At 45.4% G+C, this 27,956-nt stretch overlaps 1 protein-coding gene across 3 annotated transcripts in view; it reads right to left on the bottom strand.

The window, feature by feature from the left end:
• The window catches only part of DOCK11 (dedicator of cytokinesis 11), a 189,405-nt gene extending 161,834 nt beyond the window's left edge, over nucleotides 1–27,571 (bottom strand). For all 3 annotated transcript variants that reach the window (XM_068532530.1, XM_068532532.1, XM_068532531.1), the window contains exon 1: nucleotides 27,352–27,571. In XM_068532530.1, the coding sequence (XP_068388631.1) occupies nucleotides 27,352–27,453 (102 nt within the window). In that variant the 5' untranslated portion in view covers nucleotides 27,454–27,571. The remainder of the gene's footprint in view (nucleotides 1–27,351) is intronic.
• Between the last annotated feature and the right edge of the window lie 385 nt (nucleotides 27,572–27,956).

Here is a 27,956-nt window from a genome sequence, read left to right as displayed (position 1 = left end):
TTCTTTCTTTCTTTTTTTAACATCTTTATTGGAGTATAATTGCTTTACAATGGTGTGTTAGTTTCTGCTGTATAACAAAGTGAATCAGCTATACATATACATACATCCCCATATCTCTTCCCTCTTGCGTCTCCCTCCCTCCCACCCTCCCTATCCCACCCCTCTAGGTGGATGCAAAGCACCGAGCTGATCTCCCTGTGCTGTCATTATCTTTCTAACCCTCAACATTAAGATTTCCTGCCTCTTCCAATTTTTCAAGATGATCACCATCTACAAAATGCTCACTGAAATACACACATTTGGGTAGCTGTCCAAAGGAGCCAGGCTACTGAACACTTTAATAATGTGAATCATCACTCATTCATTTCTCTTTTGGTATATTCACAACATCATATATGAAGTTTTCACAGAACCAGGCACACCTACATGAAGAAATGTAAAGTGTCAGGAGGTGGAAAATCGTGTTGGTTGGGCATTTGAATTAAACTGGAGAGAAAGTTGATGACTCCAGCAAAACTCATTTTGTGCTGGTAACAGTTCTCCCACTGCCAAACTTCCTCCTGAACAACCTCTCTCTCCCCATCCCTCCCTTCCCTTGAGCTCACATTTACTGTGTGCTGAATGTGCCTACTGGTATGTTTTCTGGTTTCCTTCCCTAAAAGTAATCCAAAATGCATCCCGCCACACATGCGCAGAAGCACTAGCAAGAAGCACTCCCCACACCCTTATCTAAGCATCCCCATTTTGCAACGTTCCTCATCCGGTGCAATGCCACTGCAAGACCTCAGACTTAGAACAACGCTGCCTCTACAAGCCTCTACCTATATTATGTGGCTGAACCACTGTCAAAATGGCAAAACTATGTCTTTCCTAGAAAAGAATCTCCACACCTTCTCCCCAGGACAATCTCCAACTAGGCTAACATCACCCTTGCCCATTCTCTCCATGTTACAGCGCATTCCTGTCTTGTGTTCATTTTCATTTCAGCCTGGACCCCATGGCCGACAGCCCCGTCACTAGTCCCTTGTCGTTCAGAACCACATCCATGGCCACTCCCCAGCTCTAGATCAAACCCCCTGCTTGCCTGTCTCTGCTGCTGCAGGACAAGAGCCTGACTGATTGCTCAAGGCCTTCATTTACGGGGATACAAATCCTAGGCTCAGTTGGGCTCTCAGTCCCACCCTCAAGGCTTTTACTTACTCCTTGTCAGCTCCCCACGACCTGAAAGAGAACAGGACACTTGAGGTTTCACGAATGGAAAATCCCCTCTCTTACAATGGTGTCCTGGTTGACTTGCATAGCTTGCTGCAAGGGCTGTTCTACTGAATCCGATGTCCCCACGCTGACGTTACCAAATTTCATATAACCCTGTATCCTGCCACATTTATTTGGCAGTCAACTCCTTTCTGGGTACCACTTTCTCCATTCCTAATTTGGTTCCTAATCTGGGGTCCTAAGTGATCCTTGGATGGGCTACGTGGGATCTGTGAAAGTCTGAAATTATATGGAAAATGTTGTATGTACACCTTTACAGGAAAAGGATCCAGAGCTTTCCAGAACCTCAAAGGAGTGTGTGACCCAAGAAAGGCTAAGATCTACTGCCTTACTAGCTTCATACAGATTGCATTATTTTTATATAAGACTTACTGGTTTTGTGTCGTTATAAAGCAATACATGTTCACTGAAGAATCTTTAATCTAAAAATGTAAAAAAGAAAATGAAAGTTCCTTAGAATCCCATCATCCATAGAGGATCACTGTTAGTGACCATTTTGATGTTTCTCGATCTCTTTTCAATTTTTGTCTCCTTCTAAATTGGATTCATACTGTTGATTTCTGATAGTTACAGTGTTCCAAATAATATAAGAGAAACTTCAGAGTACAAAGAATTTGGGACCAGTGTTCACAAATCCCTTTGATTTCCAAGAGCATCTACCAACAAATATTTCTTGAGCACCTGCTATGTGTATGACATACCACTCCAAAAGTCAAGAGCAAATCCTTATCCAAGTTCTCACACAAGGTGTTTAAAAATTCTAGGGATTTCAATAGGCTGTGTGAAGTTCCAGCCTAAGAAAGAGAACATTTTAGCTTAAAATGACTGGACCTATATCAACCAGAAAAAAAAGGGGGTCAGGTGGCAACAATGACGTAATTATAGACTTGGAGGAACACAATTAAACCACTAGAAGTCAGATTTTTTTTAAATGACGGTTCTCCTTTATTACCAAAATGTGGACTCTCACCTAATGATATTAAAAAAAAAAAAATAGGTGATAAAACAAAATACACGAGATGTAAAGGCCTGGATCATCTCACACAACTCATAAACTCATTCTGAGGGAAATTCCCCGTGTTTTGAGCAATGACATTAGGGAATAATTGTGTAGTCTCCTATGGTGGTGACTGTTCAAAGGACAGCGCTTGTTTGCTTGTGGAATTCCGCTGTGTTTAATTAAGGAGTGTAATTATTTCACCGCCACTGCTTACATATTTCACAATCAAGATAATTCTGGAAAAACAGAATTATTGCTTCTTTGCTTTAAATATATATAGGCAGAGGATGAGCCAACTGCAAGATTTCTTACCATTTCAAGTCCACTCCCTCCACTGCACTTTTCATCCCGTATTTAAACATTATCCCATTTTCAAGCAGGAAAGCAAATAAGTCTCTTGCAAGAATTCAAGGCCAAGCCCAGTGAAACGCTTCAGAGCTTTCTCTATCAGCCATCCCATCCCTCGCTAAACCACTGAGGCCTTTCCTCCTTCCTCTGACCATTGGAGGCCTCTCCAAGGGAGCAATCCAGGCCTGACCCTGCAAGAGTTTCCTGGAACATACCGGCATCGACTGGAGAAGCCGCAGCCTCTGGCCAGGTCAAAGGCTCGGCCCTGCTTTCTTGTCAACACCTCAACCTGACAGCAGCCGCCTCAGCATCTTTCTCTCCCTCGGGGACCCGTGGCCAGAGCTCCTTTCGGAAGGCCCTGAGGCAGCCAGCGACTGCAAGAGTTAAGAGCCCTCACCTTCTCTTAAAGCAAGAGCCACACTCTGTCTAAGGGGGACTTGAATCCGTGGCTAAATGTGACGCAGCCCTTTTATACACTTTTCATAGAACTGCAGCTGGAAGCCAGACCTGCTGACCCTATTAAGTCCCCATGATGTGCTCAACAGCTTTGAGACACGACGCCTGCCACGGCGGCTCCTTCTTTCGCTACTATTTCTTTTCTGTTTGGGGATTGTTTAAGGCACCAAAATTTCACGGGGGAATAAGTAGGCGCTACTGTACTACCTATACAGGAAGTGGTAGAAAGTGAGCGCCATTTTACTGACAAGAGGAGAGTAGTTAAAAGTAAATACGGTCAAATGAAAACATTAAAGATTTCTGTATCCTGAGTGATGGGATTATGGGTGACTTTTTTCTTCTTTTTCTGCTTTTCCCCCAATTTTTCTAGCACAAACCTGTATTGCTATTATAATCCAAAAACATAAAATCAATTTCATTAGCTTTTTTTATTACAGTAAAATATATATAACATGAAATTCACCATTTTACCCATTTTTAAGTGTACACTTCAGTGGCATTAAGTACATTTATATTGTTCTGCAACACCACCATCACCCATGTCCAAATTTTTTCATCATCCCAAACAGAAACTCTGTACTCATTAAACCCTAACTCCCCCTTCTCCCCAACCCCCAGGAACCTCTAATCTACTTTCTGTCTCTGTGAATTTGCCTATTGTAGGTACCTCATATAAGTAGAATTACATAATAATTGTCCTTTTGTGTCTGGCTGATTTCACTTAGCATGATATTTTCAAGGTTCATCCATGTGGCAGCTCATGTCAGAATTTCATTCCTTTTAAAGGCTGAATATGATTCCACTGTACATATGTACTATGTTTTGTTTATCTGTTGATGGACATTTGGGTTGTTTCCACCTTTTGACTACTGTGAATAATATGATACAAACACTGATAGGATGTGTTGATAGGAACACTGTGTACAAGTATCTGTATGAGCCCCTGCTTTCAGTCCTTTTGGGTTTATAACCTAGAAGTGGGATTGCTGGATCGTATGGTGATTCTGTATTTAGCTTTCTGAGGAACTGCCAAGCAGTTTTCCACAGTGGCTGCACCATTTTGCATTCCCACCAGTATTGCACAAGGGTTCCGATTTCTCCTCATCTTCTGCAACATTTGTTATTTTCCACTTTTTTGATAACAGCCATCCTGATAGGTGTGAAGAGGTATCTCACTGTGGTTTTGATTTGCATTTCCCTAAAGATTAGTGATGTTGAGCATCTTTTCATGTGCTTATTGGCCATTTGTTTATCTTCTTTGGAGAAATGTCTACTCAAGTTCTTGGCCCATTTTTAAATCGAGTTGTTTGTTTTTTCGTTGTTGAGTCATAGCAGTTCTCCATATATTCTGGGTATTAATCCTTTTTCAGGTATACACTATGCAAATATCTTCTCCCATTCTGTGGGTTGCCTTTTCATTCTCTTGATAGTGTCCTCTGATGCACAAAAGTTCTTAATCAACTTTGTTTTTTAAAGAAAGTACAGGTAAAATGTTTAGGGGATAGGCAGACAGCCTAAAGTATAGATGGGGGGCTTCCCTGGTGGCACAGTGGTTAAGAATCCGCCTGCCAATGCAGGGGACACGGGTTCGAGCCCTGGTCCGGGAAGATCCCACATGCCGCAGAGCAACTAAGCCCGGGCGCCACAACTACTGATCCTGCACTCTAGGGCCCGCGAGCCACAGCTACTGAGCCCACGCGCCACAACTACTGAAGCCTGTGCGCCTAGAGCCCGTGTTTCGCAACAAGAGAAGCCACCGCAATGCGAAGCCGGTTGACACAACTAGAGAAAGTCCGCGCGCAGCAACGAAGACCCAACGCAGCCAAAAATAAATAAATTAAATAAATAAAATTTTTTAAAATTTAAAAATTTAAAAATTAAAAAAATAAAGTATAGACGGGGACGGGAATCCTCATACCTCTCTGTAGACTTCCTTTTCAAGGGAAAAGGAACAAGAATTGAGGTCTTCTCTATGAGGTAACAACTCATAACTCCTCCCCCAACTTGGCTCCTTCCTAGGCAGCTAGTGCTGTAGGACACTTGTATGCTAGCGAGAGTCCCAGAAAGGGAACTCATGCTGGGTGTGGTAGGTGAGCTCAATGGGGATGGTCAGGATGGTGGGTGGGGACATGGGATCCTGTAAGACTTTTAAGGTTCCCCAGTTCCACCAGGCAGACGTTTCACCCTAACCCCTTCTCTGGCTGGTTCTTGACTATACACACTCAAACTTCCAAACTTCTCACATGCAAGATCAACACGCAGATTTGTTACTGCTGAATGGAATGGACTGTTTAAGTCGTTACTGTGAAAAGTGACACCCAAGTTCAGTTCCCTCTTGAAGACTCAAACTCTCAGGAAGTGACTCCCCCTCTGTTTGAAAATTTCAGGCATTGCCTTTTGTATGCCTCTGCCCTTCATTTCTTTTCTCCTCCCTCCTCAGTCTCTGCCTCCCTACTCCTATCGGCAAAATGGGGCTTTCTAAACAACTCTTTGTCACGTGGGAATTTATTTTCCAAGTATTTCTGAAGTCTAATCAGTTTCTACAGGCAATCAGAAGAAGCACCACATACGCATTTTCTTCTAGGGATGACCATGGAACCACACTCAAATCCCCTGGAATGTGAATAAATTAAGTCTAAATTTCAGGACTATCGTGAGGCTAAACTGTTGAATATCTCTAAGACTAAAGGTTAGAAACCCACTGCAGGTCCTGTAAATTGATATTTCCTGCTCTACGAAGTAAGCATTTGTTATCAAAGGTATTCTCAATTATAGATCACTGATCCACCAAACCATTTTTTCATAAGGAGACTATCTGAAACTTCTCCCTTAACTAGGAAGCATATCTCATACCCCAGGGTGTGAATTGAGTACTGTACATGCATTCATTTAGCAAAGAATCAAATTAGAAGGATATCTGTAGGAAGGCCTCCACCTAGACATTCCAAAACAACTGTCTTAGAAATTTCACCTTTACTCTTAGGAAATTCTTTTTTGTACTTAAATCGTTAGGAAAAAAAAAAAAAAACCCTCAACTCCTTTAGCCTATGCTCACATGCTCTACCTTCAAAGCCATCACATTATGGGATGGCTGGGGTGAGAGAAAAGGTAAGAGGGGAGGAAGAAAAGTAGCTCTTCTCTACCATTCTAACATTTATTGAAAGCTTGCTAAGCACCAGGTGCTGTGCTAAATGCATTACGCGTGTTATTTCATTCTCGCAATTATCCTGTGAGGTAGAAAATACTATCATTGCTCACACTTTATCAGTGGGAAAACTGAGACTAAGGGAGGTTGGGCAGGGATGGTAGGCAGAATTCTATGATGCCCCCTAAGAGGTCTGCCCCCAGTCTACTCACCCTGTATAATTCCCTCCCCTTGATTGTAAGCAGGACCTGTGAATATTATGAGATATCACTCCCCTGATCAGGTTAGTAATAAATTGACTCCAAGGTCATCAAAGGGGAGATTATCCTGGGTGGGCCTGGCCTAATCGGGTGAACCCTGGGAGAGGAACTGAGCCCTTCCTGGAGAGCGAGATTCACCCACTGGCCTTAAAGAAGGAGACAGAAGTGTTATGAGAGGTCCACGGGGCTAGACCTGAGGCTGTCCTCTAGGAACTGACAGCCACCCCCAGCTGCCAGCCAGCAAGAAAACGGGTCCAATCAGTCCTACAACCACAAGCAACTGATCTGTGCCAACTTGAAGGAGCTTGGAATAGGCCCCTGGGCTTCCAGATGAGACCACAGTCCTGCCAACACCTGTGAAACCCTGAGTAGAGACTCCAGCTGTGCCCTGCCCATACTTCTGACCCAGAGAAACTGAAATACGAAGTGTGTGTTATTTTAAGCTGCTGAGTTTGTGGTCATTTGCTATGCAGCAATAGAAAACGCATTCATTCAGGATTCAAAGCCAGGGCTGTTTAACTCTGGCATGAACGCTCTTAACCACTACAGCAGTTTCAGTGGCAGTTTCACAAATTCCTAACCATGTTTAATTCTTCAAAATGAGTAGAGACACCAATTTCTACTTAACGGCTATGGGTATGATCTTTTCCTCTTCTGATGCAGTTTGCAAGTTTTTAAAATGTTTTGATCACATTCTAGTATAGAAACACGCATATTGATTTGAGATCTGGGGGAAGAATACACATTCAATAGAAAACTGCTCGAATGCAACATGGTAACAGGTTAAGTTGTGAAAAAATAAGTAGACTGGAAATCATAAGATTTTATTTACCAGTGGCACCTTGTTGAAGCAGGCTGGGCTTTTACAAGGGCTCCAGGCTGTGCTACTTATGAATACTTTCCTTCTGATCATTGCGTAATCTGCAAGATCTGTCATCCTGTGCCTCTGAAGAGATGACAACCCATTATCTCTTTTCAGACAGCCCAACTCAAAATTCACTGACTAGGAGAGGCCGGCGAATTCTCTGCTGGAGTGAGATCAAGTTAAAGAGAAACTCACAAAAGCATACACTGGAGTTGCTTCTTGGAGGGCATCAGTCAACAACTCATGTTTCATGTTCTTTCACACACGAACACACCCAAACTACACATGGGGACAAAGCAGATGAATAATAATAGCTAACACTTACATAGCCGATGCCAAGCGTTTACCATGAATTGTGTCATTTAGGCCTCCGGCTCACCTCATGAAGTAGGTATTACTATCACTGTCACTCCCATTTTATAGACCAAGAAACTGAGACTTATTTAGAAAGTTAAGTAACTTTCTCAACACTCTCCAACCAGAGTGGCATTTCAACTCAGACGCTGACACCAGAGCTCACATTCTCAGTCACGTTGCTGTATCACCCGTACTTCTACTGCTCTTCAACTAGATATTTCTTCTACCCCTCACAGGACCTAGCAACGAGCCTTCACATAGGAATGCTCCATAGATGTTTGCTGCTAACGATAAAGAATGAGGCCAGCGCCGGACGGACTAGGTAAGGCTTCCAGACCATTCATCATTGAGAGAAGATGGGTGCCAGTCTCACAGTAAGTGAACAGGATCATACTACTTAGAACTCCAAATATATGTTGACTAACCCTCTACAGGAAGATTTGATTCTGGCGCTAAGAGCATAAAAAGAAAAAAGAAAACTAACGCAGTTTTCCAGAGTTTAGTTCTCCCTTTTGGAAAAGTTTCTGTGACACATCTGGAAGTGATTTTCTAACACACTAGTTCCAATGAGTCATCTACAATATTAAGCAATGATTCCATAGGGTGAACCCTGATCATATTTTTCCATTAAGCAGCATCCACTGGGGTCAGTGAAAGGCAATGGCTGACCCAGACTTGGACAATCTCACCCTCCACAGCCCCATTTTACATTGTCAAGAACATGGGTTTTAAGAGGTACGGGAATGCAATCTATCTCCCAGCACTAACACAAGACTTGTTCTAATACACTTAGTTTCCTTTCACTGGTCACGTGCAGAAGAAGGATCCAAAGGCTGCTTGAGGGGGAAGTAACCCTAAGTAAAGCTGGCAGAAGGAACGTTATGGAGCCATGTATAAACATGGGGCAGTCAGAAATGCAGGGGGTCAAGGTGGGCTCCCTGGGCAAAAGAATAAGACAACCCATGGTATATCGAATTCAACTAGAGCGCAAGACTCTTAATGCCACCAGCAAGAATTTCCCAAGGAATATGCTAGAAAGGACTCTCAATCCACCCCTTGCCCTTTCAGCCACATCCTAATATAGTGGCTCCAACCATCAACTTTTAACCCATATCATATTGGTTTCCTAACATTTAAAACCTCTAGTATCGATGTTTAGAAGTATAACTTAAGTCCATTTCCCAGTGTATTCTGACACTTGGATTTCTTTCAGGTTACAATGAAGGAATGAGTCGTTCTTTCAGAGACTAAGGAGCCACTTACAAAGGGTATTTTAAATCTTTCAGGTGACACGGGTATTATTTAGTTCTCAGAAACAATAAGTGACTAAATGGTTTCCTCAGGGCTGAAGGAGTTAATGCAACTTCCCAGAGCAATTCTTCTCTCCGGGGCACCAAAACAATCTGATTTTAAATGGCAGAGGAATTGTGTAAGCTTAAAGCGTTAAATCCTACCTTACAAAAGACATAAATTAGCGGGTGGCCATTTGCATTACAAAAGGATTCTTTGCTTTGCCAAAGGGTTCCAATCAAATTTATTCAAAAATCAGATTCCCCTAATGTATGCTGAATGACTGGATTTGCACATGGGCTTCATTGAGCAAACACAGCTGTACCAAAGGCTGAATTTAATTACAGGTACCTCTTCACCATGACTTCAGTGATTCTTATACCCATTTCATTGCCTCCAAGGTCGTACAGTGAGGAGTTGACCTTACAATTTCTGACTCACAATTCCCCCACTCTAACAATAAAATCGCTTTGCTATTTACCTAGCACTCTTCACCCAAAGTCTTCAAACCACATTTGTTAGTCTTCATAATTATGCCAAACAAGTTGGCAAGAAAGCTGGGAATGCCACCTTCCAAACTACCAGGGATGGGGAAAAAAAATTAGCACCATTAACAGGCAAAAAAAGTAAAGGTCCACATAAGCACAAAAGAACTACGTTTAAGTTTATTTTTTTCCAAACATGAAACATTTCATGCATAGTATTTTTTAAAAATAGACTGTAATTTTTCAATCAGTTTTAGGTTCACAGACAAATTGAAAGTACAGAGAGTTCAGTTCCCATGTACCCCCACCCACGTGCACAGCACAGCCTCCCCCATATCAACATCCCCCATCACAGTGATACATTTGTTACAAGCGATGAACCATCACTGACCCTCTTAATCACCCGAAGTCCAGAGCTTACACTAGGATTCACTCTTGGTGTTGTACCTTCTATGGATTTGGACAAATATATAATAACACGTATCTCCCATCAGAGTATCATACAGAATAGTTTCACTGCTTTAAAATTCCTCTGTGCTCGCCCTATTCATGCCTCCCTCTCTGCTGCTTTTCAAGTTACGAAGAGAAAATATTCAAAACTCAGTTTAAATACAACAGATCAATTTTCATATATCAGTTTTATATTATGATCAGAGTGGGTGCTGGAGAGAAAACAGAGGAAGAAATGTGGTGGGGAAAAGACAAGACAGAAGGACAAAGGCAACGAAAAAGAAATGAACTCAAGGATGTACATGCTGATAGGGAAGAAAAAGGGCACACAGTACAGAGAGGAAAAGAGACCCTGCTTACCAAGATCTGCAGCATAATCTAATTATCTGAAATGTCAGAGGCAAGACCTTCCATTTCATCCATAATTCCTAATTCATCCATAATTCTCCCATCCATTTGTTTTAAATCCACAAAAAATCTAAGATTATTTTTAAATAAAAGAACAAAGATACAGCAATTTTGAACTCAGGAAAATGGCAACCAGAAATCCTTGCAATATCAATGCATATCACCTATTAATTAGCTATACTTGAAATTTAAGTCCCTCTTGTGATTGATCATATTAATGGCAGAAAAGGATGACTACAGTATCGACAACCTAAGACACAGGTCACATGCAAGAAAGATGAGACCAATTTTAATTTACATTTCAGAAAATTCAGGGTAGGCATTTCCACTTCTCAAAAACTGTGAAGATAATATGAAACATTACACAGATGTAAACATACAGGCACATATACTGTGTGTGAGTGTATATACATATACATAAACCCTTTGAAACTTCACTTTATAGAGAACCCATTATGATCAAAATTGGAGGAATACTTAAGCAGATAGGAATGAAAAGCAAATGGGAATTGAAGTCTCTAATTTCTAGGCCATCCTAATTTTATTGATTCAAGACACAGAGAATGTGAGACGTGCAAAGCAACGGGCAAGGAGCTGAAGGATTATAGGAGAAATTATTTTAATAATAACAGCACCAGGCTAATTACTATATAGATACTATATGTCACATACATATGCATTTATATATATCAGAGAAATATAGCAAGCCTGAAAAGTAAGTGTGGAGCTTTTCCTGAATTCTACTTTTTCTGATTACAGAAATAATAATTTTAAAAACAGAAAATGTAAAGCAAGAATAAAATTTACTCATAATCCCACCACCCAGAGATATGCACTGTTACTATTCTATATACTCACATATATTATAAACACAGGCATTCCCTTTGAGAATGTTTTCTTTGAATATAACAGTAATACTAACAGCTAACATTTATTCAGCACTTCCTATGTTCCAGGCATTATTCTAAGTGTATTACTGTATTATTTTACTCAATCCTTACATCAACCTTGTGAAGTCGGTACTATCTATCATCATCTCCATTTTACAGATGGGAAAACTGAGGCAGAGAGTGGTTAAGTAACTAAAGTCACATATATCACATAAGCATTATTTTACAAAAATACGATCATACTTTGCATGGTGTTTCATAACCTAAACTTTTTCCCATGTCAATAATTAATACAGATGTCATTTTAATGACTGCATGGTTTTCTGGTGTATGGATGTACATTTTGCCCAATCCCTTACTTTTGAACATTCAGGTTGTTTAAGCTTGGGAAGGGGGGTGGTTGCTGTTTTGCTATTATAAACAACTTGGCAAGGCCCATTGAGGTTGATGTTAGCTCCATTTTACAAATGAGCACAAGGAGGTTCCACAAAGTTAAATAGCCTGTCCAAGGTAACAGAGAGGGTCAGTGGAATCACTGGGCCTTTCTGGCACTCTGGTGCCTATGCATTAGCTCCTTCTACTCTCCTGCCCACTCCTTAAGGCATTTACATGCTAACGGACGAGAGAAGTTGTCAGCCATAGTTATGAGGCAGAATGAAATCAATCCTCTGTAAAACTGGAGAACTGGAATGGTAGGCTGAAAAATGCCCCCCCCCTCGCCAAGCTATGTCCCCATCCTAATTCCTGGAACCTGCAAATGATACCTTATGGCAAAAGGGTCTTTAACATGTGATCGAGTTCATAAGGGTCTCAAGATGAAGAGATCATCCTGGATTATCGAGGTGGGCCCTAAACGCCATCACATATGTCCTTATAAGAAAAAGGCAGAGGGAGATTTGACACGACCAAATAGCGGGCCATGCGACTCACAGAGGCAGAGACTAGAGTGATGCAGCCACAAGCCAGGGAATGCTGGCAGTGACCAGAGCTGGGAGAGGCAAGGTACGGAACTTGCCCTAAATTCTCCAGAGGGAATGTGGCCCACTGATACTGATTTTGGACTTCCGGCCTCCAGAACTATAAGAGAATCAATTCGTGGTTTTTAAGCCACCGAGTTGGTGGTCATTTTTTACGACAGTCACAGGAAAGCAATACAAGTAGCAGGAGGCTATGGGCCTATAGAAGGAGCAACTTGCTCCAAATGTGGGGGGGTGAGGGATGGCCATTTGACCTAAGCCCTGCAGGACAGATAGGGTTCCCTTTAGCAGGGAAGGGGCTGGAAGGGCATTCTAGGAAGAGGAGTCATGCATGTGCGAAGGCATGGAGATGAGAAAGTTTAGAGTGTGTTTGGGGAGCAGTAATGGTCCAGCACAGCTAGAGCTCAGGTGACAGGAAGGAATGTGGTGGGAGAAGAGAATTCAAAAATGGGACAGGGGCTTCCCTGGTGGCGCAGTGGTTGAGAATCTGCCTGCCAACGCAGGGGACACGGGTTCGAGCCCTGGTCTGGGAAGATCCCACATGCCACGGAGCGACTAGGCCCGTGAGCCACAACTACTGAGCCTGCGCGTCTGGAGCCTGTGCTCCGCAACAAGAGAGGCCGCTATAGTGAGAGGCCCGCGCACCGCGATGAAGAGTGGCCCCCACTTGCCGCAACTAGGGAAAGCCCTCGCACAGAAACGAAGACCCAACACAGCCAAAAATAAATGAATAAATAAATAAATAAAAATTTTTAAAAAAAATGGGACGGGCCTTCCTGGTAGACAGGAAGGAACAGGAAGGCCTGCTAGGAAATCTGGGCGCTCATTTCCAGTAACGTGGAGCCAGGGCAGATAGAGTTGGTATTTTTATGGGTTTGGGGATTTTGCGATTTTCCCTCATCCTTTCCTGAGAGGCAGCAGAATGGTGGGTCAGTTTCTAGCTATTTCAAGACAATAACTGCTTTGCTTACTGTCAAGATGGTCCACTCTGATATGTCATACCCCTAGGGACATGTGGACGAGATCGTGCCTAAATGATTTCTCCAGGGTGGGGCAAGAACCGTGACAGTGAGGTAGACCTATTCCATCCCACCTGGTGTCAACTGGGAGGACACTCGTGCCCCCCAGGAGACACTCTGAAATGTCCCTGGTTGCTCTGAAACGTGCACGGCCTCTGCCAACTCATCACCCCAAGAAAGCAAAATCCTCCATTAAATTGAGCCGCAGGAACTTTGCTTGTCTCTCATGAGGAAGGTTTCACTTTTGAAAGGTCTACTAAGCCAAAGGCCACTCTTTCCCAATAAAACCCAGCAAACACACACACACACACACACACACACACACACAAAGTGACGTATACTGGGCTCTGGAGTGGTAATTATATCATTTCTTAAACTCTTCATTCTTATTCCATACTTCCGCAGACAGAATCTCCGCTTCTTTTAGTTGGAACTAAATACAAAGCCAGGACATTTTAGCCAGGACAACCTTGCCAGATGTGTAGCTCCACAACATTCCCTTAGCATCCAGGCCATTGGATTTCCAGAAAAGGCACCCAGCCATCACTAGCTCAGGCCTTTGGAATTTTCCATCCTTGTCTAAAGAAAAGGTTAAAAACAATAAACACAGTGCCGGCCCTGTCCCCCAAAGAACACTTTATGACCAAACACGGAGGAGAGAGGGAAGGAAGAGGTGAGAAAAAGATGAGACGGGGTGAGTGAGAGAGTGCCCCACCGTGGAAGGAAGTTTCCAGAGCACAGGGCTGGTGACACTGGAGCCAAATATGCAGAAGCTTTTCCTGGAAGGTCACAGCGCAGAGAGGTGAGGGCCGCCAGGAGCAGCACTTGAGGAAGATCAGAATGAGGGGAGAACAGTCAGCGGTCAGTGGAAGGCGGAAAGAGAAAGAAAGAAATCTGGCAGGGCGAGCATGAAGTCAGCTAAAGGAATCCTGCGCCAGTGGGCGCCTCGCTCAGAGCAAGTCTCAAGGCCTCGGAGACCTGCCTCCACGGCCCCCATTCCTGTCTAGCAGGGTTTGCTGCCTTGAGAAATACGGATCTGGAATAGGTGTGAACTGTTGCCCTTCTTCTACCGGAAGATGGAGGAAGTGAGGGCCAGCCAACCCTTGACTCCCAAAAGAAATCTGGCCTCTACAGGTTTCCGGTGGTCACAAGTCTTAAACCCCCAAGTCGGAGAATTGGGTTCCAACTAACACATACGGCGGAGAACTACATAGAAATGTCCTCCACATTCCTTAACTAATTAATTTGGGGTCTTGAATTATGCGAGTTGACAGGGTGCACTGCCACCATCCCACACAAAACTGTTCCATTTACCTAGCACAACTTCTACAGGGGTGGATTTCTTCCGGTCTGAATCTAAAACTATACTGCTACCCTCATTAAATATTGTTAATATTTTCATCTCTGGTCTCTTGGTCTATTATAATGAGGGGGGAAAAATCCCTTCCTTCCATCTTCACTTATTTTTATCCTTTAGTTTCCTCAGATTAAGTCCTTGTCTTCACTTCCCCCACCCCACCCCCATCCTTGCCCTAAGTAGATCCAATGTATTAAAAAGAAATCAGTAGAAATAGATTCTCTGCTTCAATTCAAGCAACAGTTCTAAAAGCATTTCCCTTGGGATTTTAGCATGACCCGAAGGAAAGTATCTCTCTTTTCCTTCAGCTAAGGCAGCTTGCTATCTCCCATAGCTCAGCACGCCTCTCCCCTCCCCCCCACCTCTCTCTCTCTCTCTCTCTCTCTTCTAGCTCACTCTCGAAGACATTTGCTTTCTAGTTTCTTCTGGTATATACCACACTCCCAGATGTTCCAGAGTCCTGAGGCATCAACTCTGTCACGAAGGTCATTGATCCAATGCCTACTATCCCTAAGCCATGAAGTTCAGATGAGCGCCAGTGAAAAAGGAAAAACCTCAAACCAGAAAGGAGTAACTCAGTAAAATAATATGAAATAAACTGTAACAAAATAAGCCAGGTTGAAGGGCAACAGCCGGTAACATAAAGAAAATGAACATCAGTCTCTAAAGAAGATTTAAATAGGATTACAGTTAATACCTTTTCACATCCTAGAGATTAGTAGTATCTAAATACATTAGAAAAAATTTCAAGATAATTCCACTGCAAACATCTGAATTTTTTAATTGAGTTGGCTTATAAGGAGAATTGGAACTATTTTCCTATTGAGGAGAAAAGAAAGGAAGACTGGAACAGGAGAAAGTGAAGATGGTTAATGTATATTTTGTCGGTACAGATTTTTAAACAAAATCTGGGGGTTTCCCAACCTTTTACAAAATGTTTTTCAGTACATTTCAGCCAGTTATCCAAGGGTCTGGAAAAAGATATGCCCGGCCTCGGAGAAATATAGCCATGGCCAATTAGAACTGATGTAAAAATAGAAAATGCAATCCACATCGATGATAGAGTGCTTCTTCAGGGCAGTAGGCTCTCTGCCATCAGCTTATCAGGTATATTGTCATGGCCAGCGTGAGGAGGGCTGGTGCAAATGTGATCAGCCAGCAAGCTTTTGCAGTGTGTGTCTCTAAGATGGCAGCGACTGGACTTGGTGAATGAGACAGGAAGTTTCAATTTCTCTCTCAATTGAAATCATCATGAAGACAGAAGGAATCAGAGAGATTTTCCAGTCCTTCTCTCTGCTTCTCGAATCATGTGTTTTAGAAACCCATTTCCGGGAAGGGGTCTGCCAATTACCTTGAAAATGCAGGAGGGCCATGCCCAGTCTAACTTGACCTTCAGGATGGGTGAAGTGTCTCTCACACAGGACACATGAGAGGTGTCTTGGGGCTTGTCAGCCAAAGTTATCCTCTCTGATGTGAAACCATCCTTTTCTCTTTTCAATACACACACCCACCCCCTTACCTCTTTACTCTTTAGCTGAGGGTGGAAAATTCCATAGGCCTAAACTGGCTAAGTGCCTGCCAAGCGTCTGGCCAGCTTGTATCTTGAAACACCTCAAGTCTGAAAGCAGTGCCCACTTACAAGAACTCCAGACTGAGGGACTTTTGTGTGGGAAAAAATTTTTTTAATCATGAAGAATTTAAGAAAACATCCAAATTGAAACTGCAGCCTGCAAACCTATATTGCTTTCTTTCAGCCAAAATTCTCAAAAGGGTTTGTGCTTTCTCATTCTTATTCTGTGAAGACTTTTGCACCTGGCTCACCGTTTGCCAGTCTATCAGACCCGTGTTCCTCCTCCACCACAAGGTCAGTATCCACGCTGGAAACCCATGTGACCCTAGAATTCCACCATTCCTCAACCTCCAGCAATGGTTTCCCAAAGCTGTCCACTTCTTAGTCCCTGGAATTTGTGACTATGTTATATTACATAGCAAAGGGATTCTGCAGATGTAATCAAGTTAAGGATTTTGAGATGGGGAGATTATCCTAACTAATTATCCTGGTGGGACCAAGGTAATCAATCATAAGAGTCCTTCTAAGTGAGGGAGGGAGGGAGGAAGGAAGGAAGAAGAGTCAGAATCAGAGAAGGAGATGTGATGACAGAAGCAGTGTCAGTATGATATGATGTGAGAAAGACTTGACCAGACATTGCTGGCTTGAAGATGGAGGAAGGGGCCACAAGCCAAGGAATGCAGGCAGCCTCTAGAAGCTGTAAAACGCACGGTAACAGATTCTCCCCTAGAGCTTCTGGGAGGGAGTGAGGACTTACAGACACCTTGGCGTTAGCCCACTTAAAACCGTTTCAGACTTCCAACCTCCAGAACTGTGAGTTTAGTAAATCTGTGTTGTTTTGAGACACTGAGTTTGCGGCAATGTGTTATAGCGGCCATGGGAAACTAACAGGCCATGCATCTAGTGCAACTCTCAGCAGGGTCACTGCTGGAACGCCTCATCTCAAGTACTCTGCCTTTTCTGAGTTCTCTAAGCAGACACCCAGCGTGCTAAGCTCAAGCTGTTGTGCGGTCATGGTGAGTGCAGGACAGGCCTCCTCAGGACCAGGAACAAGACGAGAACTCTCCTAGAGGAGCTGGGCAATTGGCCGGCAAACCAAGACAGAGGGTTAGATATGGGGTAGGGGGTCAAGACAAGGATACAGTGACTGGGACAGTGACACAAGAGGACAAGGAAGAAGATAAAACCCAGTGACCGGAAATGGATTTTACAGATCGGGCAGAACCAGTAGCCTAGGAGACTTAAGGCCCAGATCCGGAGCTCTGAATACGAGTCTTCTGATGTCCCCTGCTTAGGCCCTGACGAGTCTCTGGGCCTGGGGCGGTGCCGGGCTGGCAGTGGACATCCGAGTCCACACAGAGGAAGCAGGGGGAGGGAGCTGGGCCTCTACCGCAGAACTGAGGCGACAAAGCCCTACGGAATTCTCCCCCGGCTCTCCCGGTGAGAATTCTGCCAGACCCGGTTTCACTTTGTTTGGAAGGCGAAGACAGAGGCAGAGCTCCTCTGTAAGCAGTCACGCAGGTCACTAGCCGTGGAGGAGCGATTCTCCCTTGGGGTCAGGTTAGCAGGGAGAAACTTCTTTGCTCCACAAGCAATAGAGCATGATCTAAACACTCCTCTGGCCAGAAGGAGAGCTGCGGGCGCCTATGAGCTTTCAAATAACCATTTTGTTCAATTTTCGCAACAGTTGATTGAGAGCCCTCCTGGATTTAAGTGCTTTCTTGGTGGTAAGTTAGGCAACTTAGAAGGTGGTATTCCCTCCTTCTGGTCTCTAGGAAACCATTTAATGGACCGAAGCCTTCGGAACTTGTTAACCTATGAAAATAAACTGGTTTTGCCAACCACACTGTTCCACTCACGCCATGAACATTGACAACAGGTCCTGTAAGACATAAAGCTGGCAGTTTCTCAAGTGGGAAAACTACACGGCTAATATAAAAGGCATGGAGAGAAATATATATGTTGTTATTTTTGGACGGCACTAACCTGCTTGAAAAAAATCATAAAACCAGTTCCCTGAAAATGATCCCAGGTACCTCGGCAGAGCCAGTGTTCCGGAGATTTTTTCCCCCATATAGCTAGTCAAATAGCAAAGAAAGGAAGAACGGCCAATTGCAAAAAGTTCTCAAAATCCTTAGGCTGACTTTGGCAAGGAAAAATCTATACTGATCTTGCCCACATTTCTCAGTAACAACCCCACCCCTCTTTTTTTTTTTTTCTGTCCTCACCTCCTACTTTCCCACTACAGAGACCTAAGCTTGTTCAGAAATAAACACTGTTTCCCAATAGGAGGAGATCATCACCAAAACCACACAAAGAGAGCTTCCTCCACCCGTTCTATTGTGGAATCTGGCCCAGGAGCTAGTGCTTCTTTACCTGATTATGCCAAAGAAATTGAGACACCCGGAGTTCATTACCTGTTCTGTCATTTAGCAAACTTGGGTGGCCTACAGCCTGCCTCACTTGAAACCATGCCTCTGTTTCCCCACTGATGGGAGACAGGTGATGACAATGTGGTACGCGTTTCACAGTGACCTGGAAGAACATGCGAGGTCAGAGGCATAACAGCATTTTTAACTCATCATAAGATCAGGGCTATAAAAATACAAGGTCTTGTCATTATCCAACCACCATTTCGTACAAAGGCATTCCCCAGCCTCCTGACACACTTTGCTGAAGCACTTCAAATAAAGATGTTCTGTCTCAGAGGCTTAGAAGAACATCTGACTTCTTAGTTAAATCTCACCCAGTCAAATCTTTTAGTCACTACGGAAAACAACAGGAGGGGAAAGCTGAAGTATCAGAATACCTTCAAACATTTCTCTGCAGCTTGAAACATATACAGTCCAACATAAGCTGTCGAGAAAGGCCAAGATACAACTTCCTGTCAACGATAAACTCGATGAGCAATAAAAACAAGGTGGTAAAGAATGGCAGGAAATCATTAAGAGCAAATTTTGGCGTGACTGTGAGAGGCTGTGCGTAGATAGTAGGTCAACCTCATGTCCCTGGAACAGTTGGCATATTTTCCACGGTATTGCCTATGCTGGAAACCTGCACGTACTATTCCTAATTGGACTCATCCTGCTACCACAAAACCGGGATAGCTGGATAGAAAAGTATATTAATTTCTTAGAAGACCTGTAAGCTTAAAATGTTCCCACTAAAATACATGTTTCCAAAATACCTCTTTAAAAAGGCACTTGAATGTCAACAGTCATTTGATTCTTTTTAAAGTAAGGATTAATGAGTAAAAGGCATGTCAATAAAGTTTTGAGAGGGAAAGGAAAGAGCGTTCAAGTTCTATTCTTCCATACAGAGCCCAATGCTCCTCTATCCATGCTTTTGGAGAAACCACGCTGAACAGACTGTCATAAGTTCCCCAGACCAGAGGACCTCCCCCCGGGCACAGGCTGGGGCGTTCCTCCCCCCTAGACGACTAGTCTTCCCACTCACTCATCTGACTAGTCTGAAGGCAAGAACTGCCACAGACCCAGAGCCCTAGCTCACATCCACTGGGCTCTTCGATATGACCCAGTCCGCCTGGGAACGGCTGCTCCCCAGGACCTCATGGGCAGCCAGCTTATTCTGCCAAGAAGGGTATGATTCTTGGCTCAGCCATGTATGTGGCTCACCCTTTGGGGCATGATCTGGAGCAGGGAAATAAAAAAGCAAGGGTACCTGCTTCCCTTCTACCCGTCTACTGTTGTCGGTTGACGTGCCACACATACACAAAAGACTTCTGCACACCATCAAGCACGGGAATAAGCATGCGAGCCAACAGTTGTCCAGTGCCTTCCACGTGCCAAGCCCCGGTCCCCAGTGCTTTGCATGCAACTCGTCGAAGCCTTCCCGCAAACCCATGAGAGGGCTATCGAGGCACAGAAGGTGAAATAACTGGCCCAAGGTCACCCAGTTAGTAAGCAGCCGAGCTGGACTTTGAACCCAGGCAGTAAGCTTCCAGAGCCCAGTGTGCTCTACTAAGCACGAGTCACAGGCAACGGAGCTGAATGAGACTGTCCCTTTGCCCCAGTTCCTGCTCTGGGAGCCTCCAGGGTGCGGCCCTGCAAGAATCGGAAAGGCATCTGGCTCTGGGTTGATATAAGCGACAGGTCAACGTTACCCATGAACCCCTCTGCACTCCTGACAAAAGCTAAAGGAAACTAAGATATCTAAATCCCAAACAGAGATGTATCATAAAATTACCATTAGGATTTACAGAAAAGGGGAAACAGCTCTCACGCTTTCTCCCCGCCTGTGGTTTCTGGCCTTCCCTCTGTGTTTAAAAAAAAAAAAGAAAAAAGAAAACAAACAAAAAAACTAATAATTTTTCAACATGCCTACTGATCATTTTATGTCTCAGAAGAAAGCAAGACCAGGGAGGTGAATGACTCCTCTGAACGGAATTCCCGCAAACAAGCCTGGCGGGGCGGGGCGGCTCCAGAGGTGGAGCTCTGGGGGTCTGGGAAAGTAGTGAGCTGGCAGCCCACAGAGGTCAGGTCAAGGAATGTCAAGGTGAGTTACACATGTACACTGTATGTGAATTTCTCAGAGTGTCAGGCACTGCCATTTACTTTCCCCATTCCCATCAAAAAAAACCAAAAAAGGCCTCTGTAGCCCAGTAAATGAGGGAAATGCCAAAGGCCTCATTTAACATTGTTGAACCCAGAAAGGACCAACGTCTTGAAAAACGTTAAGGATCACAAAAAAAGACCATGAGGGGGCGGGGGCCGGGCAGAAATGATGTAACTAACTGAAGATAGAAGCAGCACCAATCACTAGCCTCCTGCCGCTTCCATCTTCTCTATTTCACACTCATTTGCATACACCCCATCTCCCTTCCAGGCTTGTGAGTCCCTCAAGGGCAGGACACACGCTAGCCAGCCTCTTCAGGCACCTGGGGAAGGAGGCTGGTCAGGCTGAACCCTGGGACGGGAAGCTGCCCAGGGGGTGACCTAACTTCCCATGAAGCCTGCCTGGGGAGGCCGTTCCTCCCCCCCGCCCTGCCTCCCACTTCCCTAATGACCCCCAAAGGTGCAAACCTCTTCAATCAGCTAATCTCGCCTCGCCCGCCCGGCTGCTCAGCCCTGGCTCTTCCTCCCCTTCCTGATCCCATCTGGAACACTTTCTTCTCTGTCCTCAAGAACCCTAGTCTTTTGCCAAAACACGACACTAGAGGCTCAGCCTTTCCCCAGAATGTTCTCTCCACCACCTTAACTGTAACTCGGCTTTGCCCTGACGACCCTCTCTAGAAGAGGCAGCTCATTTGCTTCTCCCTTCCCCTCTCGAGGAACACACTGACCCTCCTGGTCACCTGGGCTGACAAACCTCAGTCATCTTGACTCCACCTTCCCCCCCCCTTCCTCCCCTCCCACTTCTTCCTTCCCCCCTCTACTCCCCCTTCAAGGATCACTAAATCCTGCTGATTTTATCACTTCTCCTACTTCTTCTGCCTTATCTCCATTGTCACTGCCTCAGCTAAGCCATTGTTGTCCCTCTCCAGAACCATATAGCTATATTTTATCCAGTTACCTGGTCTCCAGGCACCCAACACCTGGTCCATCCTATATATTGTTTCCATGTATTTCCCGCTGTGAGAGGCACTGGGAATAGACAGGAACACACAGCCCCTGCCTTCTTGGCTTATATTCAGAATGGGTATGAAATATTGCCCCCTTCTTCACTGTAATCTGTGATAGACCCTTCTAGAATACTTTTTTTTTTACTAGATCTCTCCTTAACTTTTATGAATCACTTATACATCAGACGTTTTCCAAATATTACTTTCTTTGACCCCCACGAGAACTCCACAAGGTCAGTACAACTATTTATTATCCCCATTTCACAGATGAGGAAAACGAGATCTCGTTACTTGCTTCGGTTCACAATGCAAGCCGGTGACAGAGGGCACAGTCAAGCCCAGGTCTGACTCTTGAGCCTGGGCTCTGGCTCCCACATTTTAAGGAGGACACTGAAACCTTGGAAAGGAGCCCAAACAAGATGATCGTGATGGTGAAGCATCTTGAAACCAAGTCACATGAGGAAGGAAGGAAGGAAAGAAATGAAGGCTCTTTGGCTTTGGGAAGAGTGCATTTTAAAATGCCATGGTGGCTGTCTCCAAATATTTGAAGGGTTGCCATGTGAAAGAGGAAGCAAACATATTCTGTGCGGCTCCAAATGGCAGAGCTAGGCCTAGCCTAGTGGTGGAACTTACAGAGAACAAATTTCAGCGCAAGAGCCGTTTCAAACCCAGCCCTCTAATGGGCGGAGAGCGTTTAAGGAGAAGCTAGGCATCGTTTGTCAGGGCTGGTACGGGGGACATTTCTGCCTTGAGTAGGCAAGTGGTCTAGATCTGCGTTTCTGTGCACATCAAAGTCACCTTGGGTTGTTTTTACAAATACAGATGCCTGGCCCCAGCCCAGACTTATCGAAACAGAATCTTAGGGGTAGAGACCGTTAGTGTGAGAATTACAAACCAGGAAATAAGTCTGTAAGAAGGTTCACTCAAATCCTCAAAAGAAGAAATACAAATGGCTAATCAACATATGCCAACCTGGTCGACTTCAAGACTAATCAAAGGAATGCAAATTAGAACGGTGATATGCCGTTTACTGCCTACCAGATTGCAAAGGTTAAAAAATATTAATTACAGGTGTTGGCATGGGAGGGGGCAAAAGGAACACTCACACTTTCTGGTGACGGAAGGGCAAATGTCAATAACTTTCTGCAGAGCAATTTAACAGCAGGTTTAAGAGGAATTGTTAATGCTAAAAATGTGTCTAATGTTTGAGCAAAGCAATTCCAATGCTAGAAATTTATCCTAGAGGGACAATCTAGCATGTTTGAAAATGCCTGCTCAAAGATGTTCATTCAAATTCATGTTTATACCAGAGCTGTTCTGAAGAACTTTCTGCAGTGATGGAAATGTTGTCTCTGGGCTGTCCTACGCGGGCCAGCCACTAGGCACACGTGGCTCTTGAGCACTTGAACTGTGGCAAGGGCAATTTAGGAGCTGCTTTTTAAATTTTTTAAATTAATTTTAATTTTTTAGTTAACTCAAACGTAAATGTAAATAGCCACAGGTGGCTAGTAGCTACTGTACTGGAGAGCTCATGTTTATAACTACTCAAAATTAGAACTTCTCAAGACACCAAACAATAAAGGATGATTAACCTATGGTCCACCCACAGTGGAATTTTTGGCAGTCGTTAAACATGATTATGTAGATTTGTATCACTGACGTGAAGAAATGTTCATAAGATATGGGTAAGTGAAATAATTATTTACAAGTTTGTATGATAAATTTGCTTAACATGCTCGGCTTGGAAAAGAAATTCTATTCTATTCTATTTGGTGCTTCAAAGAGGGTTGGGCAAGGAGGCCTCTCCGGCTTCACAGCAACCTCCGCACTGGGCTGGCTGACAGGTCCTTCCTTCTCCAAACCTGGAGGAGCCAACGGGAGCAGTAAGACTATTTCATGCTTACTCGCCCACACTCTGGGTCAGTGCATGCAGAGCCCAGCTAAGTCTCTGAACTGCAGACTCGCGGGCAAAGCCCGTTGCAACTGGCTTTATTCTACCGTGTAAGTTGTTTCGTCCTCAATTAAGTACTTTCCACAAATTCCCCTGGGAAGAGGGAGCAGGGGAGCTGATTCATTTTCAGGCCTTCCCTAAATGCGAACCTAAGGAACACTCCTTGCAAAGGTGGTAGTGGCGGGGCGGGGGGGTGGGGGGGGGTGTCAACAGCTGCAGACGCTGTTCGGCCATTCTCAGCTCTTGGAGAGCTTTTCTCCACTGGCTTTGTTATACGCCATCTGGCCAGGCGCCAGCCAGGGGACCATGCATGCATTGCCCTGCCCCAAGGGGCTACAACCCGCAATATCTAGCAACTCTTTCCTGATCCTTTGGCGCACAAGGAATTGAGGGTAAATTCAGCAGCAGCAAGCCAACAGTATTTAAACACCTACTAGGCGACCTTCCCAGGCTGACACAAGGACTCCTCCCAAGGGCAGCCAGAATACAACAGGTTTATCAAATGCCTTTGTTCCCCCAGAGGCACAAAGAGCTACATCCTGAATTATAACAAAAACAGCGTTGAAACTCTGCATTTTAAAATGTGTATATATGTAAACACTTCTCAGTTAATCACATACACTCTCAGGTTATAATATTCCTCCCCAAGTCTCTCTTGAGAAATCTCTGCCAGTGGTTAATTCTGTAATTATCCCTTTGCCTGGGTTAAAACTGTCTTTCATTAAAAAAAGAAAAAGAAAATGCAGCAACGAAACGGTCTCTCTTTCTCTGTCTGCTTCATCATATAGTTAATAGATTTGAGGAAGTACTGATAACTGAATGAAGGTTTGAATACACAACTACATGCTATATATAGCCCAGGCCTTCTGAATTTTTCTAACAGTGAACAAAACTGAATGATGTTAGCAACATGCCAAAAAGGGTATAATTGCTAAAAAAAAAAAAAAAAAAAAAAAAGAAACCACCTAAACAGGAAATTCTGTATATTTGTTCAGCTTGGTGGGTTTTCCAAGTTCTAGTGAAAGATACACCACAGGAAAGCTTGCTCTGCGGCAGGAATGACTCCATATTGAAATCTAATGAAAACGCGACTCCATATTGAAGCCCTAACTTGAATGTCGTGGGTTTACAGCAGCAAGTGTAAATCCTACCTCAGCTGTCCCTAATAAACATTTTGGGTCTTAAATCAGAAAAGAATCAGACCTCACGATGGCAGCTGCAATGTGGTCCGCTCGCTCTCCAGCCACCTATGGCTTTGCTAACTTTGGTTAACGAGCTCTTGGTGTCAGAAAAGCAGGGGCCAAGAAAGAGAGCCATTTAGGAGAGTACACTCCATTTAAGACTGTTTCCTTATCTCTTAGTTGACTGAACTGCTTCAAAATAGCATTCACTAAGGTGCTATGAATAAGATAAAACTGATTTATGTACATAATCTGGATGTCCTCTTGACAAACACATACACACAGACCCAACCCAGGTTGGAACTAACAGAAACAAATGAAGATAAAGTCATCCACACTCACTCATAATTTTAGGGCATCTAGGATTGTGCCTTGCACGTTGCAGGGGCTCAACAGATATAGATTTAGATTCCTAGAATCGGTTCTCCCCACCTCCCAAAATCTCAGTGTGGACCACATACCAGAGTAGTAAATAAATATCATTCCTGTGCCTTGCCTGGTAAAAAAATCTGTGGCCTTGGTCCCAAGTAAGCTAGGTTGGCGGTATCTCTCAGAAGAGTCTCCTCCCACTAACAGTTTTTTGTGCCAAAGAGTCAATGGTTAGGAAGGCACCCGTGTTACCCCAAATTCTTTTTCAAACCCAAAACCCTGGACAAGAATGCTACTGTCAACTTTACGCTGCTGAGGGTGGCAGGTCAAATGCTGGTCAAATCCCCGTGGAGGTTTGCTGAGTCCCATTTATTCTCTTGAGACCATCTGTCCACTTCACAGGCTCCCTTCACACGATGTGGTAGAGGGCCAGCCACCCCTGCTTAAGCGAGGTTTTCTTCCTGAATTTAGGAAAGCGTTTCCTGTGCTAGGGAGGCTGAATCACTTGTTAACAATCACCCGAGATGAGAGCCCTGGTATAAATTCCCTACCCACAGCTTGCTTTCCTCTCTTAACTGGCTGTGATGACAATCGAGGTTCCAATCTGACCCCAACAGGACCTCATTCTAAAATCAGTGAGACACACAATAAGCCAAGTCCATTAAAACAACATTAAAGGTCTGGGTTTTTAGCTCTGCTAAACAGCAGGATTAAACTTCCAAGGGTCCAGCTACGATAGAGAGATTTCTTTAAAGTCATTTGGCTTTGCACAGTTGTAGCTATTAGGGATCAGATCTTTATCTCAAAGGTACATATTTTACCTTTGATCCTCCTCCAGAACTCCCACTAATGTCAACTTTCTCCACTGTTGGGATCAGGCCCCTGGCCTCCCTTTAATGTTGGTTTTATCGCAGATTCTACAAGATCAACAGAAAAATTACAAGGAAAAGCTGTGAAGTTCCCTTCCGATGATAAGTTGTTTTAACAAAAAGAGCTCACTCTTAATGGTGAAATTTAAACACAGCAGACGACTCGCTGTAAGGTAGACAGCATGGAGAGAGCCAAAAACGAACAAACAAAAAAACCAAAGCAACAAAACAAATGCTAATTAACCAGTCTGATTGCTTATTTAGGTTTTGACTACTGGTCCAGGAAATTGGCAACGAGTGTCCTGAAAACAGGAGAAGGGGCAAGTGCCCGTTAGTACCCGTCCGCTGCGCTCCACAGTCAGACAATCCGAATGAGGCTGAGGGTGCGATGGAAAGGCTCCCAGGAGGTCAGCGCGCTTTCCAATGCCCATCCCCCAGCCGTGAGCGGTGGGGCTCTGAGCCCAGGTCCTCCATCCCTGGACTGGCGCACACCATCTTCCCCCAAACCCCCATGGCCCCATCTCCTTGCCTCTGGAGCGCTCTCGGGTCCCAGGGGACACGCTCGCCCTGCGGCTGCAGACCCCGCGCCCACACGCCCCGGAAACCCGTTGTCTCCAATCCCCTCCCTCCGCGGCAGCAGCGGCGGCGGCGGCAGCAGCAGCACCCCTTCTACACCCATCACCACCCTCTCCCCAGTAGCAGGAGGAAGTCGCTGTGCTTCCTCTGTTCTCACCGCCCGCCGGAGCTTGGGCGCCCGGGGCTTTTTGGGTGGGGTTCTTTTTTTGTGTACACGGTGTGTGTGTGTGCGCGCGCGAGTGTGTGTATGTGCAAAACGGGCATCGCATCCTTCCGCCTAGGCTGCCTCAGGTGCGGGCAGCAGGGACTCTGGATCTCGTCGCGCCCGGGTCGCCGGCTCTTTGTGCCGGGTCTAGGGAAGCGCGGGGTCCGCTCTCGAACTCACACCCCCGGCCGGGGCCCAGGTTCCGAGCCCCCGACGGCCCGTCGGCGTCCAGCCCGTGCGGCGCAGCCGGGCAGCCGCGGCGCTGTCAGCGGGCGCCTGGGACTCGGACCCCGGCGAGCGGCGGCCAGGCGAAAACTTACTGAAACGGAGAAAGAGCGCGGAGCGCACCGGCCGGCCGCCGCCGACGCCGTTCCCGTCCCGACCCCGCGCGCGCGCGCGCGGGAAGCCGCCCGGTCGCTCTCGCCCGGAGCGCGTCCCCCGGGACGCCCCGTCCCCCGGCCACTTACCAGCACTACGGAGCCCCGTACGGCCTCCGACACGCTCTGCCGGAGCTCGGCCGCCGTGCCGGGCTTGCTGAGCCGCTTGGTGAATTTGCGCACTTCGGCCATGGCAGCGGCGGGCAGGTCTCGGCTGGCGTGTTCACTGCCCCGGGCCGGGGCGGCCGCGGCCGCTGCTGCTCCAAGTGTTTACACGCCGGCCGGCCACATCGCAGCTTGGCGGCGGCGCGTCTCCCGCTGCTCCTCCCTCCCGCCCTCCGCTGCCCCTCCCTCTTTCCCTCCTTCCCTTCCTCGCTCGCTCGCCGTCCGGCCCCACGGCGGCGGCCGCTCCCTCCCCTAGAGAGCCTGTGCTCCGTGCGCGAGCAGCCCGAGGAGGAGGGTGTGTCTGGCGAGGAAGGGTGTGTGGAGGGGGAGGGAGCACTGGAGGGGGGGCGAGGGTCACGAGGGAAGAGGGGGGAAGTGGCAACCGCTCGGGCTCCGCCCGCAGCTGATATTGCTGGTGCAGCCGCCTCCGGGAGGGGAGGTCTGGTTGCTTCATTTTCGTTTGTGTGTATTTGGGGGCGGGGAGGGGGGAACAACACGAAATGTCTCCAAGTGTGCGGCGCGCTCTACCC

Source organism: Eschrichtius robustus, chromosome X (genome assembly GCF_028021215.1).
Source record: "Eschrichtius robustus isolate mEscRob2 chromosome X, mEscRob2.pri, whole genome shotgun sequence".
NCBI classification, from domain to species: Eukaryota; Metazoa; Chordata; class Mammalia; order Artiodactyla; family Eschrichtiidae; genus Eschrichtius; species Eschrichtius robustus.
Note: the sequence above shows the minus strand (reverse complement) of the source record. Positions and strands in the feature narration are given on the sequence as shown.